This window comes from Canis lupus, chromosome 3 (assembly GCF_003254725.2).
Source record: "Canis lupus dingo isolate Sandy chromosome 3, ASM325472v2, whole genome shotgun sequence".
NCBI classification, from domain to species: domain Eukaryota; kingdom Metazoa; phylum Chordata; class Mammalia; order Carnivora; family Canidae; genus Canis; species Canis lupus.
Genome location: NC_064245.1, coordinates 29,772,253 through 29,793,660, shown reverse-complemented (window position 1 = coordinate 29,793,660; position 21,408 = coordinate 29,772,253). Strand labels below are relative to the sequence as shown.

The 21,408-nt window shown below is 49.3% G+C and overlaps 1 protein-coding gene across 4 annotated transcripts; it reads left to right on the top strand.

Moving 5' to 3' along the window:
* The first annotated feature begins 343 nt into the window (after window positions 1–343).
* Window positions 344–19,467, top strand: F2R (coagulation factor II thrombin receptor). Of its 4 annotated transcripts, XM_035714331.2 has the most exons (4): window positions 2,579–2,710; window positions 10,608–10,726; window positions 16,046–16,121; window positions 16,274–19,467. In XM_035714331.2, exon 4 carries the CDS (start codon window positions 16,555–16,557, stop codon window positions 17,467–17,469), a length of 915 nt encoding a protein of 304 aa, XP_035570224.1. In that variant the 5' UTR covers window positions 2,579–2,710; window positions 10,608–10,726; window positions 16,046–16,121; window positions 16,274–16,554; the 3' UTR covers window positions 17,470–19,467. The 4 variants fall into 4 exon arrangements, with proteins under 4 accessions (XP_035570225.1, XP_025292895.1, XP_025292894.1 ...); XM_035714332.2 differs by lacking the exons at window positions 2,579–2,710; window positions 10,608–10,726; window positions 16,046–16,121 and adding an exon at window positions 344–472; XM_025437110.3 differs by lacking the exons at window positions 2,579–2,710; window positions 10,608–10,726; window positions 16,046–16,121 and adding an exon at window positions 410–430.
* Window positions 19,468–21,408: the final 1,941 nt, after the last annotated feature.

The following is a 21,408-nucleotide window of genomic DNA, read 5'->3' as shown; positions in this document are numbered from 1 at the left end:
GGGGAGGCCAAAGATACTTTTACTTTTCATTTAACATCCTTGAATTGTTTGAATTTTTTGCTACATATATTATTTTTTTAAGGTTTTATTTATTCATGAGACACAGAGAGAGAGGGAGAGAGAGAGAGAGAGAGAGAGAGAGAGAGAGAGAGAGAGAGAGAGAGAGAGAGGCAGAGACACAGGCCGAGGGAGAGGTAGGCTCCTGTGGGGAGCCAGACCTGGGACTCGACCCCAGGACCCCAGGATCAGGCCCGGAGGAGGAGGCACTAAGCCGCGGGCCACCCGGGCGGCCCTAAGGATTACACGCATAGTCTACACTGTTTCATTGATTCTAATTGGTCTTTGTTCACGTTTGAGCAATCCCGAATCGGAGACGTCTTAGGACCACGGCCGCCACAGTCCGGCAGCAGCTCTGTGCATATGAATTTCAGTGAGTCTTAAAATCGATGGCATTTTTGGGACCGAGGAAAAGGTACAAGGGAGTGAGGCGACGCATGCTGTCGGGGTTCGCGTCCGCTCTCGGGCGCTGCGGTCGGGGAAGCGGAGCGAGGGGAGGGGGGGGAGGGGGCGTGTAGCGAGGGGCGGGGGAGGGGGAGGGGCCGCGCAGGTGCTGCGGGGGGCGGGCGGGGGGAGCAGAGGTGGGGGTGCCGAAGGCGGGGAGCAGGGGGGCGTGGAGCGAGGGGCGGGGGAGGGGCCGCGCAGGTGCTGCGGGGGGGGGCGGGGGGAGCAGAGGTGAGGGGGCCGAGGGCGGGGAGCAGGGGTGCGTGGAGCGAGGGGCGGGGTCGGGGCCGCGCAGGTGCTGCGGGGGGGGCGGGGGGAGCAGAGGTGGGGGGCCCGAGGGTGGGGAGCAGGGGTGCGTGAAGCGAGGGTAGGGGCGAGGGAGGGGCCGCGCAGGTGCTGCGAGGGCGGCGGGGGGGAGCAGAGGTGGGGGTGCCGAAGGCGGGGAGCAGGGGGGCGTGGAGCGAGGGGCGGGGGCGGGGCCGCGCAGGTGCTGCGGGGGGGGGCGGGGGGAGCAGAGGTGGGGGGCCCGAGGGTGGGGAGCAGGGGTGCGTGGAGCGAGGGTAGTGGCGAGGGAGGGGCCGCGCAGGTGCTGCGAGGGCGGCGGGGGGAGCAGAGGTGGGGGGGCCGAAGGCGGGGAGCAGGGGGGCGTGGAGCGAGGGGCGGGGGCGGGGCCGCGCAGGTGCTGCGGGGGGAGCGGGGGGAGCAGAGGTGGGGGGCCCGAGGGTGGGGAGCAGGGGTGCGTGGAGCGAGGGTAGGGGCGAGGGAGGGGCCGCGCAGGTGCTGCGGGGGGGCGGGGGGAGCAGAGGTGAGGGGGCTGAGAGCGGGGAGCAGGGGGGCGTGGAGCGAGGGGCGGGGACGGGGCCGCGCAGGTGCTGCGGGGGGGGCGGGGGGAGCAGAGGTGGGGGGCCGAGGGTGGGAGCAGGGGTGCGTGGAGCGAGGGTAGGGGCGAGGGAGGGGCCGCGCGGGGGGGGCGGGGGGAGCAGAGGTGGGGGCGCCCAGGGCGGGGAGCAGGGGTGCGTGGAGCGAGGGTAGGGGCGGGGGAGGGGCCGCGGGGGGGTGGGGGGAGCAGAGGTGGGGGGGCCGGGGGCGGGGGGAGCAGAGGTGGGGGGGCCGAGGGCGGGGAGCAGGGGTGCGTGGAGCGAGGGTAGGGGCGGGGGAGGGGCCGCGCAGGTGCTGCGGGAGGTGGGTGGGGAGAAGGGGGGAGGCCGGGGGACGGCGGTCCGGGCGGGGAGCCGAGGGCGGCCGCCGTGGGAGGGGCCGCGAAGGCCGCGCAGGTGCTGCGGGGGGCGGGGCGGGGGCGGCCGCCGCGGGAGGGGCGGGGCCGGGGGGGCGCCCTCGGGATCCCCGCCCGCTGCGGAGCAGCGCGACCCCCGGGGGCAAAGCTTCACCGACTAGCGGAGGCCTCCGCGTTCGGGCGGCTCCTCCTCCCGGCCCTGCTCCCTGGAGGGCGCAGCCTGTCCGCTCTCGCTACAGTGAAAAGAACACGAGTCACTTCGAAGCTTCCCGCTGGCCTCCCCCGGCCTGGGCGGCGGGCGGGAAGGGCCGGGGGCGCCTGGGTGCGCGGAGCCCCGCCACGGAGGCCGTGCTCCCGGGGCCGCAGAGGTGCCGCGAGCGGCCGCCGAAGCCCGTCCGAGGCCCCGAGCTCCGCCGGCCACGGGCGCCGGGAGGGAAACGGTCGCGTTGGGATTCTCCCGCCCGGCAGGGGCGAGGGGGCGGGGGCGGGGGCGGGGGCGGGGGCGCGCCGGGTGGGAGCGGGGCGGGGGGCGCAGACGGGGGACAGGGGGCGTGGAGCAGGGGCGAGGGGGCGGGGGCGCGCCGGGAGGGGGCGGGGCGCGGGGGCGGGGCGGCGGCGGGGCTCGGGGTCCGTCCCGGCTCCGGCCGCGGGGCTCCGCGCGCCCCGCCCCCGCCCCCGCGCCCCGCCCCGCCCCGCCCCGCCCCGCCCCGCCGCCCGCGTCCTCGGGGAGCCGCCGCCGCCCGGCCGCCCGCAGAGTCGCCGCCCGCCGCCCGCCGAGCGTGCCCAGCCCCGCGTGGAGCGCCCCGCGGCCCGCAGTGTGCGGCGGTCGGAGCCCGCGGCCGCAGGGAGGGCGCGCAGCCGAGCCGAGGGGCGCCGGCGCCGGGACAATGGGGCCGGGGAGGCTGCTGCTGGTCGCCGCGGGACTCGGTCTGTGCGGCCCCCTGCTGTCCGCGCGCGTCCGCGGCCGCCAGCCGGGTGAGAGCCGGGCCCCGCGGGGGGGGCGGGGGGCGCCCTGCCTGGGCCGCGGGAGCTGCCGTCCGGGGCGCCCTTGCTCCGCGGCCGCGCGGCCCTGCGCCTCCGGGCCCTCGTGCCAGGACCGCCCCGGGGAGACCGCGGCCCACGCCGCTCCGCCGCTCCTGGCGCGTTCGATACACAGCGGAGAGGCGCCCCCGATAAAGTTTTCTTTTGTTGGAAAATGGCTTTTCTTGCACGTTTTACACGTGGGGAGAGCAAAGGGCACCGGCGGCGGCAGCCGGGGGGGCGGGGAGGCCGGGCGGGGAGCCCGCAGCAGCCCCGGCCTCCCGAGCGCGCCGAGGCCGGGGGCGTCCCCAGGGGCGGCCGCCTCGCGCCCTGGGGTCTCACTGCCGCCCTTCGGGCCGCTGCCAGGGGGGCTGCCCACCCCGACACGAGTCCCACCCACTGCGTGTCTCCAAGTGTCTGGCTACCTGACCAAGTACATGTATTTTCCAAATCCCCCCCCCCCCCGCAAAAAAAAGCAGGACGGAGTTGTTTTTAACTGGTAAAAAAAAAAAGTTGTTTTTAACGGGTAACTGGTTTTTAACAGAACCCAAGGGAAAACACTTTTCAATGTCTTTATAGTGATAGTACTTTTTCTTATTGGTGACAGATTGTGTCCTTTACGCCGTTTTCACACTGGAACTAGAGTAGTTGCATTAAGAATAAGAGGTGACAAAGGTAGAGTTTTCTCTCCATCAGACTGAGTTCTGCTCTGGTGCTTTTGGGCAAAGCACAAGCTCCACGCAGGAGCCGGCTCTGCAGCAGCCCCGGGGGCTGCGGAGAACATCCGCACGGTCTCCTGGTGTCTGAAGACGCCTGCAGAGTCCTGGGAACTGTACGGTGTTATGTGCTCTGTGATGTGACTTTGTACTTTTATTTGGGGACAAGCTCTTGAGAATACAAATTGTTGTATGAGATTTGGATGGTGAGGTCAGGAATAAGTTTATACCGGCACAGATCCCCTGAAGTCACCCTTCCTCAAGGCCCCCAAGACCTTGGCGCCTGTGGGGGAGTACGGTGAAGTCCACAGTGTTTGTGCTCAGCTTTCTTGCTTGTGAACTGAGAAGGGGCACGCTAAGCTGGACATGCTAGCGTAGACGGATAACCGAACAGAGATTGGCTAGCTTATCTACACTGGATTCTGGAAGCACTTTGGGAGGGAAAGAAGAAAGGAGGGTGAGAGAAAAAAAAAGAGCCGGAGCTGAGTCCTCTTCGGGGGCAGGCCCTGGGCCCGGAGGCCCGGAGGCATTTGCACTCGGATCACCTGAGAGTCTCCCCCTCTCAGAAAACACTGCTAAGGCTGGCGGGCATCCCCCTGAAACCAGGACTCAGAGACAGTATAGCAAAGCTCCAGATGGAGGAGGGGGTCCTGTGTGCAGGAAATAAGTGTCTCTAGAGTTGAAATCACTCATAAGATCAACTAAAAATAGGTCTGCTTTGTCTTATCACGGCCCACTGGCAGTTCTAAAGGGTATCTGCCCTCAGCACTTTACGTGATGGGAGGAAGCCTAAGACCCCAGGCCCTGGAAAGCTCTCCAGGCTGGCCCTGCCCACCAGTTTCAGCTTTCCTGAAGCTCTTGGGACTTTTGTACCCGCTCGTTTTGGCATTTGCTGCACTGTCACTATGTGGGTATCTCATCTCCCCGGCCAAGATTATAGGCTTCCATTTATGCCCAGGAAGTCTAGAACCAGGGTCTGCTCCGCAAATGTTTATTGAGAAATTCGTAAGTTCATTACCCAATTTACTTCCCTTTCTCTTGGGTAATTTAAGTGAGATCAAAGAGGGCCAGCATCCAAGAGGTGACGCTTATCAATTTTATAAGGATCTGCATGAAGGATGGAAGGGTTCAAGAATCGCTGATACTGGGATCCCTGGGTGGCGCAGCGGTTTAGCGCCTGCCTTTGGCCCAGGGCGTGATCCTGGAGACCCGGGATCGAGTCCCACGTCGGGCTCCCGGGGCATGGAGCCTGCTCCTCCCTCTGCCTGTGTCTCTGCCTCTCTCTCTCTCTGTGTGACTATCATAAATTAAAAAAAAAAAAAAAAAGAATCGCTGATACTGTGGCAGAGGGGATTGGCTGGGAGAAGCCACGTGCTGCACGGCTGCCCACAGGCTCAAGCCCATTTACTCAGCATAGAAGGAGGTGCCCCTCCCCTTGCAGGATGGGTCCCAAGCCTCTACGCAGCCGCCTCTGTTATGTAACCTGTGAGATTACCCATGTTCCACCCAGCCCTACCCTCCAGTCCCTCCTCCTGGGAGCTAGGCTTTCTCTGGCCTCTGCCCCCTGCCATGCCCTCTGGCCAAAATGCCCTCCCTTACGCTCCACATGTTCACATTTAATTAAAAACAGCCACTCTAGGACACCTGGGTGGCTCAGTGGTTGAGCATTGGCCTTCGGCTCAGGTTGGGATCCTGGGGTCCCGGGATCAAGTCCCGCATCAGGCTTCCCGCATGGAGCCTGATTCTCCCTCTGCCCGTGTCTCTGCCCCTCTCTCTGTCTCTCATGAATAAATAAATAAAATCCCAGCCACTCTATATCAAGCACCTACTACATCAGCATCCTTTTTAGGTATTTTACGTATACTGTCTTGTTTATTCCTCTCAACAATCTTTTGAGTATGTGGTATCCCCATTTTACATGTAAGTAAACAGTCTCAAATGGTTAAGTCACAAGTCTGGCAAGAAGTGGAACTCCTGTTTGACCATAGGCCTGTCTTTCCTTATTACAGGGTTTCTCTATCCACCTGGATAGAGAGGAAACCATCCAGACCCCCAGCAGTAGAGAAGAGTAACTCTCCCATGCTCCCCAGAACCCCTAGAGGGCAAAGTCTGCACCCCATTGATCTGTAGCCCAGGCCTAGCACATGGAGGTGATCAGTGAACATTGATGCTTGGGTTGTACCCTGCCATTTACTTTTGCAAACACATGATAAGGCAGGCTATAAATGGATCCCTCCTCATGAATATGCTAATTAATTGGCTATTACTGAGACTGTGGTCCTAAGCCTAAACAAAAGACACAAAACAGGACATGATTGGGCCCTAAGCAGACCAGAAACCTGTATAAAGCCCAAAGCCAAATTGCTTATGACACAGCAAGAAGTACATCTCTACTCTGGTATCTGTCTGAATGAATTTCTTCTCTCTCCCTCCCTCATTCTTTCATTTTTTTCATTCCCTGGTGCCTTTGACTTCTGTAGGACAAATGAAGATAGTAGGTTCCTCCTTAAATTGGTCCGCCCTTCCTTTGTGTGAGAGAGTGTTTTGAGGGAAGGGGGCCCTTTCTCAGGAATACCTCATGTCCTCTCTGCTGGATGCCTTTCCTCCCCTCTCTCTATCTTTCTAATTCAGCATCTCTCTGCCCTTCATTCTGAGTGGATCTGTGTGCTAGAACCCTAACTTGCACTTTCTCAGCAGCTCTGAAGTTGCTCCTCTTCCAAAAGGCTTCTGGCCTGTCTGTCCCCCTGCGCTTTCTACCCCTTCCCCTCCCTCAGGCATTCACCTCTGTCCTTGTCACCCTCACACACTGGAACTGGGGGGGGTTGGGCTGGGTGGAGTTCCACAGGACAGGGGAGTCCCCTCCTCTCCTCTGTTGCGACACACATCCCTCTTTTCCCTCAGAACTCCTTCCTTTCCTATATTTTTAAGATGGTGTAAAACTTACATAGTATTAAATGAACCATCGTAAAGTGTACAGTTTGATGCACTTACAATATTGTGTAATCACCACCTCTGTCTAATTCCAAAATATTTCCATCACCCCAAAACAAGCCCTGTACCCCTTAAGCACTTGACCCCCAGTCTCTGACAACCACAGATTTGCTTTGTTGACCTGTGTGAGGTTACCTCCTCTGCATGCCGCAGGCACCTGGCTGCGTATGAGACGTGCCCTTGGGCACTTGAGGACTCCTCTTTCAGAGTTTTCAGGAGTGTGGGCCGGGCTGCCCCCTGTGCTATGAATGCTTCAAAAAACACTCTGGAAGAGTCATTATTGAACCACAGCATTGGCTTATTTTTTACCTAGTGCTGATTATTGGGGGGCTCCACAGTTTCAACATTCAGAGTTTTCCATCTATTTTTCTGGTTTGAGATTTCTTTCATTCCGCCTTTTGCCCTCTCTTGCCTGAGCCTGAAACTGTCAGGGCAAGAGCTCTCTCTCTACGCTCAGATTGTTTTTTCTGGGTAGGAGCTTCCACTTCCTCCAAACACTCTTCTGCGCTGACCTTGTGTGGGTTTTGCAGAAAGCCCTGAAGTCACAGCCTTCCTCCTCGTCCCAGGGCATCCAATGAAGTTCTGTCATGGAGGAGGACTTACAGTCCTTTAGGCACTTTTTATGTTCAAAACAATCTACCCAAGAGGAGGTGGGTGGGGGGTGGGGGTGACTGGGTGATGGGCACTGAGGGGGGCACTTGATGGGATGAGCACTGGGTGTTATTCTATATGTTGGCAAATTGAACACCAATAAAAAATAAATTTATAAAAAAATAATCTACCCTTTGAAATAACAGGAACAACCTGTAATTTGCATGTGAAAGAAATTTATTTAACTCAAGAAAGGACATTACATCATCTATTTCAAGTCCATAGTGAATTAAAAGTCAGGTATTATAGTATTGTCAGTATTTTCCAGTATTTCCTTTTTTTTGCTAACCAACAGAGAAAACTGTAAGACGTATACTTTACATTGTGACATGTGTGTTTGCAATAAATATACATGGGCAGTTGTGTACCTGTAGATCTGAAACAAGAGTACAACCATGTGCTGTGCGTGCCAGTATTTTCTACACCACTCTCTTTTTTTAAAAAGCTTGTTATGGGACGCCTGGCTGGCTCAGCCGTTGAGCATCTGCCTTCGGCCAGGGACGTGGTCCTGGAGTCCTGGGATCAAGTCCCATATCGGGCTCCCGGCATGGAGCCTGCTTCTCCCTCTGCCTGTGCCTCTGCCTCTCTGTCTCTGTGTGTGTGTGTCTCATGAACAAATAAAATCTTTTAAAAAATAAAAAAGCTTGTTAAACCCTATAAGTTGATGTCATAACCCTATCAAGTCTCTACCATCACTGAAAACCTAGTGTAGCAGATGCAGCAAGCTGTCCCACGTTAGCGGAATTGACGCCGCCTTTTCGCTTTACAAGAAGAGCTTGCCTTCCAGGAAGTGCCGTTTGCAATAGTTTCTCTCACAACCAGGATCTTCTTTGTTTGAGTTCAGATTTACAGACCACGTAGGACGCGGGCGGGGTTAGGGACAGAGACAGCTTGGTACTGGGAGGAATTGCTGATCATTATTAACATCCTTTAGAGTGAACTAGTTTTCATTTTAGCTTTTTGTTTCCGAGAGCAACAGCCCCAGGACGCGGAGCTCAGGGCCTGTGACTTCTGGTGCAAAACAGGCTGCAAGACTGGGAAAAGCCGGGGGTCAGGATAGCTCCCGCGTGGCCCGCTAGCGTCCTTCCTACCCACACGTCGGGCCGCCCCCCAAGGCTCCAGGCCGGGCCTGCAGGCTCCTCAGCCGCCCTCCCGCGCCTGTTCCAGCTGAGGGCACCGGCGCCTCCATTTCCGGCTTGTCTTGACCCTACGCTCCCCAGACCCCTGCTCCCAGCTGCCCCAGGCTGGCTCCCCCAGGCCTTCAGCCCACCCCTGCTCCGGGATGCGGGTAGGAGGGGAACAGCCTCCCATGCTAGGCCACCTTTTCTTAACCCTGGAGTCAGGATTTACCTTCTCCTACCTTTAATTCTGGTTCTCCCATAGCAGAAACTTTTGTTCACTTACTGCTCGTTTCTGCCCCATTTTGAACGGTTTTAAAGAATTTTCTGTTTTGTCCTCGAATGTCTCCCTACTACAGCTGATGTGTGTGTGAGGACTAGGTTGTCAGCGTGTGACTGGTGTGCAGCCAAGGTCAGCAGGACCCTGAATTCCCAAGCAATAGCCATGGGCATCATCAACTTAAGTTAGACGTTCACGTGGTCCTGTACTACCTGCAGTTACAAGGACTAGACGAATTAGAGGAAAACAGTTGTACTGTTTCAGGAGTAGGCCATGAATCTCCAGTCTTTTTAAAGAGACAGAGTAATGTGATGTGGTTCAAAGGGTATGAGCTTTGGAGCCAGGAAAATCTAGGTTCAAATCCTGGCCCCCCTCCACTTACAAATTCTGTGACTCTGGATTAGTTATTTAGCTTGTCTGTGCCTCTGCATGTTGGCCATAAAATGGATTATAATGCTTATCTTGTAGAAATGTTAGAGTTACAGGGCGCCTGGGTGGCTCAGTGGTTGAGCGTCTGCCTTCGGCTCAGGTCGTGACCCTGGGTCCCCGGGATGGAGTCCTGCATCGGGCTCCCTGCGAGGAGCCTGCTTCTCCCTCTGCCTGTCTCTCTGCCTCTCTCTGCCTGTCATGAATAAATAAATAAAATCTTAAAAAAAAAAAAAGAAGGAAAAGAAAAGAAACATTAGAGTTACAAGAAGTATGGTATGAAGTACATAGCACATAGTAGGTGTTCAACAAACGTTAAGTGTTTTTCATAACAATTCCTCCATATTCCAGAAAAGGCTTTGAGGAGCTGGTATCACATGAATTTATTAAATGTAAAACTGTATTCACGGAGCACCTGGGTGGCTCAGTCGGTTAAGCGTCCGACTCTTGATTTTGGCTCAGGTCACAATCTCAGGGCTTGAGATCAAGCCTTGAGTCTGGCTCTGCATTGAGCCTGGAGCCTGCATGAGGTTCTCTCTTTCTCCGTCTCTGCTCCTCTTTCTGCTGGCTATATCTTTCTCTCTCCCAAAAAACAAACAAACAAAAACAAAGAAACGAAAACTGTTCATACAAACACTGAAAAACTTTTTTCCTATCAAGTCGGAGACAATAGAAAAACAAAAGCAAAAACCTTTGTCCTTAGTTTTTAGTAGCAAGTAAATGTGCATATAGTATTTGGGTTTTTTTTACCTTGTATTATGAAAATTTTCAAACATACATAAAAGTGAACTATATGATTACTCCCCATATCTTGTTTTATCTATACCTCAGTTTTCTTCACTCCCAAATGGACAATTTTAAGGCAAATCCCAGACATATGTATGATTTCATCCATAAACACATTGGTATATATCCTCAGATAAGAACTCTTTTTTTTTTTTTTAAGATTTTATTTATTTGAGAGAGAGCATGAGAGACACCTGGGTGGCTTAGTGGTTAAGCGCCTGCCTTTGGCCCAGGGTGTGATCCTGCAGTCCCAGGATCGAGTCCTGCATCAGGCTCCCTGCATGGAGCCTGCTTCTCCTTCTGCCTGTATCTCTGCCTCTCTCTCTCTGTGAATAAATAAATAAAATCTAAAAAAAAAAGAGAGAGAGATTGAGAGCATGAGTTAGGGGTAGGAGCAGAGGGAGAGGAACAAGCAGATTCCCCACTCAGTGTAAAGCCCTACGCAGAGCTCCATCCCAGGACCCTAAGATCATGACCCAAGCCGAGGTTGGACATTTAACTGACTGCGTCACCCAAGTGCCCCAAGAACTCTTTTTTAAATATATAACTATAGAGGCTGCCTCTGCCACTCTCCCTGCTTGTGTGCGCGCTCTCTCTCTCTCTCTGTCAAATGAATGAGTAAAATGTTTTTTAAATAAATAAATAAATAACTATAATACCATTGTCTCACCTAAAATATGAATACCAATTTCTTAACATTGGGCACTCTGTTCAGTCAGCATTCAAATTTTGCTGTCTCATAAATGCCTTTTTACAATTGTTTTATTAAAATCAGGATCCTTGTTAAACCAACCATTACATCTGGTTGGTATGTCTCTGACATTTCTTTTCATCTGTTACTGTTTCCTGTCTCCTCCTTTCTCATGGCTGTTTATTTCTCACAGGAACTGGGTCATTTGCTGTAGAGACTCCCCCACACACCGGATCTGGCCAGCTGCGTCACTAGGGATGTTCACTTAAGGCCTGTAGCATGCCCATCTGTCCTTGTGTTTTTGGTCACATGGTAGGTACATCTGGAGGCCTGTTCACATGTAGGTTTGGTTTTATGCAAGACCGAGTCAGTAGTGGTGCCATGTACTTCCTGATGCATCTCAGGATTGTCTCCGTTTTTTGTAAACTTAAGATTGCTTACTCAGTGGACTCAGGCATTGTCCACTTGCTCCAGCTGTTATGAAATTTTCCATCCCTCTTCACCTAGTGGTTTTAGTGACCACTGGGGATCAGACTCAGTCCATTATTTAGCCAAGAGCTTCCAAATGATGCTTTCCTAAATCTGTTATTGTTTCTGTGTTTATGAGCTGGAATTATTTTATAAAGAAGAACTTTCTGCCGCTGACTGTTCTATTTCCCTGAAATACAGAAAAGGCAGGATAAATGTTTCAATCTTGCTTTTATATACCAGTTTTCATACCAGGCCCCCTAATCTCCTCCAAAGGTGATCAGAAATGCATCATTTTCCTTTCAGTATCATTATGAATTCATGGATCTTAAGATATGTGGCAGGTTTCAAATGTTTTAATTCACTTTTGTCATTATTTTGGTGATCAATTGTTGCACCTTGGCATTGGGACACCTTTCAGATTGACTCCAGAGTCTTTCTGACCCGACCCCAATATTCTTTAAAGATGTTCAAAGCTCATCTTACAGGTTTCCTACCCTGGATCTGGAACCTGCCATTTCTTTCTGGAAACACTGGTTCTTTGCATTAGAAAATGGTGTGCATTTGCTTTTGAGACGGTGGAATATTGCAATAATACTGCTGTTTTCCATTTGATGGAATTCATAGGTTTCTACTAATTTTCCATCATCCTCTTCCTTATTTCTCTGTAGCCTGTAGTGTTGATTCACTTGTGGATAAGTGCAGGGAACAGCTGTTCTGCTCTGTGTGGGAATGTGGGCAAGGTCCTGGGTCTTCTGCTTTAATTTGTAAGCCTTGTAGGGGAGAGCCCTGAGTCAGAACCAAGGCTGGTGCCTCGGAGGACTGGCATGAAATAAATCCCAGAATCGCATGAGATTTTGATAACGCATCTAGTCACCACTCAGCTTCCAGGCCAGATCTCATCAAAGATAGGAGAAGCATTGCCTGACTTTCTAATTTTTAAAATTCTCCAGTTAGAGAGTCCATCTTGAAGCATTTAGCTGTGTGCTATACTGGATCACAAAACTACTCTAGAACCATTTAAGAGAAACCTAAATTGAGAGAAACTTTGCAAGAAGCATGAGAACTGATATTAGGACCTGAGCTGCTTTTTTTTTTTTTGTATGTGAAACCATAGCTTAACAACAAAACCGCTGATGAATTACAAGAGCTTTTGAACTTTTGGCTCGGTGACAGCTCTTTCTCCTTGACCTGTGAGCTGTGCCAGGATGGGAGGAAATGGGATATACTTAAACTTGAATGGCAGCCTAAGGGGGTATGTCTGGTTACTTGGAATTGGTTTTGTTTATTTCTTTGATCCTGGTAGATAGTTAAATTTTGTTTTTTTAATTTTTTGGCTGACATTTTTTAATTCCGTAAAAGCCAAAATATCAAACCTATAGGAGCAAGGTAATGATATCATTACCTAAGGTAATGATATTTAATCGAGGAATTATGCATTCTTCCTGGGTTGCATCCTATAAAATTTCCTGTTTCAGTGGGTATAATGTTTCTGTTATAAACACTGTGCTGTCTAAAAAGGCCTAGCCAGGGAAGACATTTTTAAAAAATATTTTATTTATCTGTTCATGAGAGACACAGAGACAGAGGCAGAGGGAGAAGCAGGCTCCCTCCAGGGAGCCGGATATGGGAGTCGCTCGCAGGACCCCAGGATCATGATGTGAGCTGAAGGCAGACGCTCCATCACTGCACCACCCAGGTGCCCCAGGAAGACATTTTTTAAGACAAATACTTAATACCAAAGTACTAAATGGAGAGTAAAATCCATTGACAGTTTTATTTTCAAACGAAGTGATAGTATCTAAGAGGCTTAGGTATGAGTGTTGAGTAGTTTTCAAACTGTATTGTTCCTCCAGGTAATGCCTGGATTCCTACCTGTTTCGGCACACCTGTGTGTATACCCCTTTCCCTCCACCAGTGACAGAAGTCCTTCATCTAGCCAGGGTACAAACTGCAGAGGAAAACTGTGTGACCTTCAGGTTCTTCTGGGTCAGCATTTATAGGACACTGACCTTTGTGGTATTAAAATGCCAGAACCCATTCATTCTTTTCTTTCAGCTCCCCACACACTCATTATGGCCTGGGAGACAGCCCCCCATCCCACAGGGGCCTCCATGCCAATGGGTCAGGATGCACTCAGAGTAAGACGCATCACAAAGGAAGAAAGGTATCCTTCTGGAAATGGCTGTCAATTTGAAATTGGATATACAGCTCTGGAATGCTGGGCTCTCTACTTTGCAACCTGTTCGTGTTCCTCATCATACTGAAAAACTAAACATTGCTGAACAGGAGGGAAGGAGGAGCACAGATTCCATTTTAATTTAAAATAAATGAGAGTAAGCAAATAATTGAATCTAAAAGCAAGTTGCACTGAAGTGAAAGGAGAAGAATAATATTCATTTCCTCCATTGATTAATTTGTAGAGTTTACAAAGGAAGCACATGCCCTACTTCACAAGGGATCCACCTGGATGCCAGATTTGTAGGTCAGACAGGTGTTGGAATCCCACTTCAAGGATTCTGAGACGGAGTTCCAGGGCGTTAAGTGACTTCTGGCAGAGCCAATGTTAGAATGCAAATCTGTGACTAAAAGCCAGCTTACAGGGCACCTGGGCGGCTCAGTTGGTTGGGTGTCTGCCTTTGGCGCAGGTCATGATCTCAGGGTCCTGGGATCGAGCCCCGTGTAGGGTTCCCAGCTCAGCGGGGAGTCTGCTTCTCCCTATTCCCTGCCCCCACCATCGCTGGTGCTCACTTTCTCTCTTTCTCTCTCTCAAATAAATATAATATTTTTTAAAAAGTAATAAAAAAATAAAATAAAATAAAACAAAACAAAGTAATAAAAGCCAATTTAAGGAACTCTTACCATGTGCAGGGCACTGGAGATTCAGAGATTAATAGTAATGGTTTCTTACCCTTGAGGAACAATCTAGACCTATCTGTTTTCTCAGAAGCTCATCACTGGAGACACTTGGCCTTCCCTGTGACAGATCTCCTGCCAGGCCACCCCTTCACCTTCAGGGGCCCAGCCATGACCTTGCTAAGAGAGTCTCATTTCCACCTTTCACCACCAGGTCCTGTTCGACTCTAGCTTTGCTCCTTATTTTGGAAATAGATGCCATTTTATTGTATGTTACTTTCTAGTTCTAGAATTTCCATTGGTTGGTTTCTTTGCTGATAGTTTTTTTTTTTTTTTTCCCATTTCAATAGATATTTCCCTTTACTTCATTGCAACACATCCTTTAAAATCCTTATTTGCTAAATCCAATATCTGGGCCATCTTAAGATTGGTTTCCACTGCTTATCATTTTTTTCTTGAGACTAAGTCATAATTTTCCGGCATTATTTATTATTATTATTATTATTATTATTTAAATTCAATTAGCCAAAAAGAAAAAGAAAGAAGAAATTCAGTTAGCCAACATATAGTACATCATTAGTCTCAGATGTAGTATTCAACAATTTATGAGTTATATAACACCCAGTGCTCATCACATCACCTGCCCTCCTTAATGACCATCACCCAGTTACCCCATTCCCCCACTCCCCTCCCCTCCAGTACCCCTCAGTTTGTTTTCTAATTTGTGTTTCTTTGGGTATCAAATGATTTGAGATTGTACCTCGGACATTGCCATACTGTAAAGACTCAGGATTTTGTTTTATTTCTCCAAAAGATTTTGGTTTTTAGCTTTAGCAGGCAATTAATTTGGTTGGACTCAAACTGCACATTCACCATCTTGAGCAAAATATCACTTTGCTTCTTCTGTCTTTAGCAGAGCTGCTTTGGGTCGTCCCTTAGCGGTGCATGGTTCCAGAGTCAGTCAGAGCCTGGGGCAAATTCACATTGGAATTTAGAACTGGCTCCCTTCTCTAACTTTATTCCTCTCCTCACTTTCCAGTGACTACGGTTGCCCTGAACTCTACCCTCTGGTTCTTCAGGCCGGAAACTGTGGGCTTTCTATCTAGTTTTAGTCATCCTTTGTGGCTTTGGCCTTCTCTCAAGCTAACTATGAAAGTCAAGAAAACGAGAATGTCACCAGGTGCCATCCTTTCTTTCAATATTCATTTCTCCTCTACCCAGCAGCACCTTAGGAACTTGAGTGCCTTCAGGTCATTGATTTGGAGGAGGAAAAGAGTTAAGGGTTTTTCATTTCTATCTAAGGGGTGATTGGTTCCAGTGACCCTACAGAGCCATTCCAGAACTAGATCACTGTCTTTTACGGCATTATTCCTCTCTGTGTAAACTTTTGTTTGCACAAAGGGTCCACCAATGAAAAGTAAGACCAAAGGTTTGAAAATCCACTGTACTTGAGCAATTTCTAGCCAGATTTTAAATCCTCTGATGTCACTTCTAAGTGACCTGCATGTCCAGAGCTTGTGGTAGACGCTCGGTGACGGAGGCTTCACTCTTCTGTGCTTCCTCTCCCTGGTCCTCAGCTTCGCAGGACCTGCCAGCTCTTTGCCCAACTTTCCTCAATCGCAGAACTTTAGCAAAAGCTCCTCAGAAGGAAAAGCTGGTTGAGTTACAGCAGCTAAGTGTTGCCTTTCTCTGATGAACATTTTAAATGGATGCTTTTGGTGGAAGAGGATGATAAAAGGAGGAAGTTTGCAACTGAGCCTTTATTCTGACTTCTGGTTGACACTCAGGAAAGCCTCATTGGCCTGGCATCTGCCTTGGTGCGTGTAGCATCCTGGAACTGAGCTAAGGAAGGCCACCGGCCTAGAACATCTGCTACCCATGGACCTGCTCAGGAAGGAGACAGGAAGATGACTAGAGTGGTGTGCACCTTGCAGTTGTATTAGGGGATAACCCGAGGAGCTGTTGCTGGGTCCAAATGTGATGAGAGATTTGGGACATCCTACTGTGTAAACAAACTAAAGGTAGTACAGGAAAACTACTGTCACATGGACGGTGGCCATGGAAATTAGAGCCTTTGGTCTTTCTCTGAATTTGCCTCAAGCCCCAAAACCTAAGAAGTCCTCCCGTTTCTGTCAGATGTTTGCATCAGGAACAGTGGGTTTCTAGGGATGTCTGCAAACTAAATGGTGAAAATGTACACGTGAAGGCCTATGAAGGAAAGCAAAGTCTAGAGCCTGGGAGGGATTTGTTTAGAGATGGTGGCTAGTATGGAAACGAAGTCACTGCTTTTTTTTCCCTTCATGTCAGGTACTGAGCCTTTCCTGACGTCTTCAGGGTGCATTTGCCTCTGTCCTTCTGAGTATTTGAGTTAGCCAATTCCCTGGTAAGGTCTGCAGTCCATTTATGCATTACTTGCTCTTTACCTACCCACTCTCCTAGTAAGAGCACAAAAAATAAAAGTAAAATGTATTCTGTTTGTCTTTTTGCCTTTTTAATTGTTCTTTCTTTTTTTTTTTTTTTTTTTGTTTTTTTAAGTATCAAAAGCAACCAATGCTACTGTGGATCCCCGGTCATTTTTTCTCAAGAATACCAATGATGGATTTGAACCATTCCCACTGGAGGATGATGAGGAGAAAAATGAAAGCGAGTTTCCTGAAGTCAGATTAAGCTCCATCAATAAAAGCCGTCCTCTTCAAAAACTGCCCCCTGTGTCTATCTCGGAGGATGCCTCGGGATATCTGACCAGCTCCTGGCTGACACTCTTTATCCCCTCTGTCTACACTGGTGTGTTTGCAGTAAGCCTTCCTCTGAATATCATGGCCATCCTCGTGTTTATCTGGAAGATGAAGATCAAGAAGCCCGCTGTGGTGTACATGTTACATCTGGCTGCGGCAGATGTGCTCTTCGCGTCAGTGCTCCCCTTCAAGATCAGCTATTACTTTTCTGGCAGTGATTGGAAATTTGGTTCTGAACTGTGTCGCTTTGTCACCGCCGCCTTCTACTGTAACATGTACGCCTCCATCATGCTCATGACGGTCATCAGCGTTGACCGGTTCTTGGCCGTCGTGTACCCCATCCAGTCCCTCTCCTGGCGTACCCTGGGAAGGGCGTCCTTCACTTGTCTGGCCATCTGGGCCATGGCCATCGCGGGGGTGGTGCCTCTGCTCCTCAAGGAGCAGACCACCCAGGTGCCGGGGCTCAACATAACCACCTGCCATGACGTGCTCAATGAAACCCTGCTCGAAGGCTATTATGCGTATTACTTCTCATCCTTCTCTGCTGTCTTCTTTTTTGTGCCCCTGATCATTTCCACCATCTGTTACGTGTCCATCATCCGGTGTCTGAGCTCCTCCACGGTTGCCAACCGGAGCAAGAAATCCCGGGCTTTGTTCTTGTCCCTCGCTGTCTTCTGCATTTTCATCATTTGCTTCGGACCCACAAATGTCCTCCTGATTCTGCATTACTCATTCCTCTCTCAAGATTCCGTGACAGAGGCTGCCTACTTTGCCTACCTCCTGTGTGTCTGTGTCAGCAGCATAAGCTGTTGCCTCGATCCCTTGATTTACTACTATGCTTCTTCCGAGTGCCAGAAGCACCTCTACGGCATCTTATGCTGCAAGGAGGGTTCCGATCCCAGCAGTTACAACAGCAGTGGTCAGCTGATGGCAAGTAAGATGGACACCTGCTCTAGTAACCTGAATAACAGCATATACAAAAAGCTTTTAACTTAGGAAAGGGGACTGTTGGTGAGTTAAAAAGAAAACGTTAAAATAGTGAGCAGCCTGAGGATTGTATCAGTCCCTGCCAAAAAGGTATTTACGATCAAAAACAACAAATATATGATTCACATGCTTCTTTCTCGTGAGAGCCGTTAATCGTGTGTATTTGTTAGTTACTGGAAAAGATAACAAGAATAGAAAACAGTGTCATTGCGAGAGAGTATCGCCAGTGCCACGATAATAACGGAATGTCCTCTTCTCATGCATTTAGGAGACTTACTACATACATATGCGTGGATGTGGATAGGTGTGTGCACACATACTTACATCATTTGTAATGCAGTGTAGAATAGACACTTGAAACCCTCTCTTTTTTCCACCAGAGATAAGGAAAGAGATATTTAGGTTGCTGGAGTTTAGCCCAGAACATCTGAAGATGTTCATCTATAGGGAGGGACCCTATGGTTCGGACTTACGGAGCTTTTGCAAAAAAGTGTATCTTGCAATTGCTCGACAGCAAAGTTTAACTTATTAAGGGATAAGACTTAGTAGTACTATCTGTGTGTAGAGGAAGTTCTACTGTTCTTCATTTTAAACATATCAAGGTTTGAATTCTTTAAATTATGAAAACAAATGATATGGGTGGCATGTTTGATATTTTGCACTCTGTGTATGTAAACCAAGAATGAGCGTAGGTCCACAAGTGGCCTTAGGTTGGCTTTCAAAGTAATCTGCCCCCAGGTGGAGGTCTCCACGCAGTAGATGCAAAGCAGGGTCGTTTCAGGCATGGGCTGGCCAGGAACCCCCCAGCTGAGCCTGCCAGAGTTCAGCACTGGGACCACCACAGCTGCGCTCTCCTCCTGACGTTCCCTCCAGGGGTGGCTGTGAACTGTCTTGTGTATTATAAATTGGCAAAGTAGGTTGTGCTATCCCAGGAGATAATGAATATAAACGACTTTCCTGCCCATTTTAAGAGCAGAGAAAGAAGGCACCTTTGCTTCCAGCAGTTATCCCACCAGGACCACTCTCAGATGGAAACACTCACAGAGCCAACATGAACACACGTTCTGTGCTCCGGGCGCAATGATGGGTGCTGGGCATATAGAGTTGGGTAAAACGGAGACCTGCCCACAAGGAAAACAAATTAGACCAATACAGAGTGTGGTATGTGTATAATAAATAAAACATGTCCTTCTGTAGAGTTCTTTTAGCTAGATGTCACCGTACACGTTTCATACAAGCAAAGATTGTCAGTTGAAGAACACTGAACATTTGGATTATTATTTCCTGTGGTTCTAACTTGAGATGAAAACATAACACAACACAGGAAGCATATTCTTAAAAACAAGTCCTCTGAAAAAAAAAAAAAAAAAAAAAGTCCTCTGGTCTGCATTAATTGGACATGATTTATTTATAAATGCTTTCAATAAATTTAATCAGATTTTTGTAGAATAATCAATGATGCCATTTTGATGAGACAGAGCAGAAGAAAATGAAACAGACTTTGAAATATAGGAAAATTATTCTACATTTTCCATTCACTTTTTTTAAGTTAGTGAGATGATTTTAAAGGCATTTTTTAACCCCATGATTAGTATTAAGTACAGAAAATAATTTAAAAATTAAGTTGAAATATGTAATCTTTTCCTAATGAAGCAGTGTTGGCCTTTTAAACAAAAATGAAAAGTTGCAAGGCAGATGTTTAACCTATTTAAAAGAGCAAACAATTTCCAAATGCCATGGAATAATTAAATAGAATAACATAATGTAAGTAGAAGCTAGCATTGACTTTATTTTTTTAGCATTGATTTTATTAATTTAGTTACTGTATCTTACCCAACTCAGTGGAGATTTGTTTATTCAATCTGAAATGTTAAAATACCTCTGACCTAATATGACTATCATTACTCTGTTATCAGTCTGTACTTACATTATGTCATTGTTTTTATGTTATCTCTTTTTAAAATATATATGTAACCTATATTAATAAACATGAAAGTTTGCTTGGTATCTGTTTGGAATAAATTTGGAATAAATAAATAGACTGTATCTATCAGGGCTGCGGGCAGGAAGGCCAGGTCTTAGGGTTTAGCTGAAGGTGTTTCATGAAGAGGCGATGCACAGAGATGCCCACAGGGACATCTGTGGAGCTAGTGGTGGCTGCTGAAGCACAGCAAGGACTGGCAATCCGGGGGACCGTTATCACCCCAGGCCCGAAGGGGTAGACGAGGGGTTACTCCGACCTGTGCTTCAACCCTCTGACCTCTCACTGGTGTGTCCTGGTCTTGCTTTTGGTCTTAACCCAAACTCAGAGGTCAAGGGAACCTGGTGACTTAGTCCGTGAAGGTCTGCCTCTTGGGAATAGAGCTGGAAAAACAAAGGAGTTGGGTGACAAGCTTTCTGTGCTTTTTTTTTTTTTTATACATTCTTAAGAAAATTGAAAGTTGTGTCATTGAGAATATGTTCAGATTCCTGGGCTGTAGGCATCAGGAACAGTCTACGTTTCTTTCCTAAGAAAGAGAGAAAAATTACCTGTTCGAGCCAGGAGGCTATGATGAAACCCCAAGGACTGCCCTTCGAGGGACAGCCCTTACCATCTAGTGCTCCCTGGGGCAAAGGCAGGGGCAGGGGAGGGAATTAAACACAGAATGATTAGCACCTCTGAGAGTTGAAGATCAGTAAGAAACACTTTTTTTTAAGATGTTATTTATTTATTCATGAGACACAGGCAGAGGGAGAAGCAGGCTCCATGCTGGGAGCCCGACAGGGGACTTGATCCCGGGACCCGGGGTCACACCCTGGGCTGAAGGCGGGCTATCAACCACTAAGCCACCCGGGCGTCCCAGTAAGAAACATTATAATAAACATATTTCTATATCCATAATCAACAAGAACATTTTTCAGCTGAAGAATTATTCAGTCAACAGAATTTTTAAGTTAATACACAAGCTTAAGTTTCTGAGGCCTGGACGCTCGGTAAATGTTTCAGGCCTGGATATATTGAAATAGGCCCCACCAGTGGCCACCAGAAATGGGACCCCTGCCCTAACCAGAAAGTGACCTTTAACCCTTTTACTGTGATTTTTCAAAATATGTTTGAAGTTAAATACACACACTTGAGGGGCGCCGAGGTGGCTCAGTAGGTTAAGCGTCTGCCTTGGACCCGGGCCATGCCCTGAGGCGCTGGGGTGGGGCCCGACCTCCGACCTCCGACCTCCGACCTCTGGCTCCGAGCTCTGGGGAGCCTGCTTCCCTGCCCCCTCTGCCTGTTGTGCCCCTGCTGGCGCTCCCCCTCGCTGCCAAATAAATAAGTAAAATCTTAAAACACACACACACACTTGAATTTTCTTAACACACAATAGTTTGTCTTTTCCTACCACATCAAAAATAGGATTTTTAAGGAAATAGGATATTTGGCTATTGAATACAAATGTGGAAAATTTTAGGTTATTCTTATAAATGTAAGAAATGGAGAAAAATTGGCATATCCTTCAGGAAGGTTTAAGCCCTAAGAGCAAGTGGACAAAGTTAAGCGGTGTTTATGAACGAAGTTGTTTTTTTTTTTTTAAGATTTTATTTATTTATTCATAGACACAGAGAGAGAGGCAGAGACACAGGCAGAGGGAGAGGGAGACGCAGGCTCCATTCAGGGAGCCCGATGTGGGACTCGATCCTGGGTGCAGGCAGCGCCAAACTGCTGTGCCACCGGGGCTGCCCTTTGAACGAGGTTTTTAAGTGTGTGAGGCCTGGACCCTCTACCAGAAACTAATCTTCAAGGTGACCTAGCAAAAATGAAGGGGAAAACAGCCACAACAGTGATTTCCTGGCAGAAATGGCATCACCGTGTGGCTCTTCCTTTCAAAATTACTAGACCAGAGGTATGTGTGGAGAGTAACTGAGCTCAGGATAAGCCTAGTTGTGCCTGGTGCAGGAAGTGGTTAAGCAGGCCGC

Excerpts from the sequence above, each read along its gene's own strand:
- F2R (XM_025437109.3), top strand. The coding sequence starts at position 2,623 with ATGGGGCCGGGGAGGCTGCTGCTGGTCGCCGCGGGACTCGGTCTGTGC. Across the intron at positions 2,711-16,273 it reads CGTCCGCGGCCGCCAGCCGG|TATCAAAAGCAACCAATGCT; the intron begins GTGAGAGCCGGG and ends TGTTTTTTTAAG.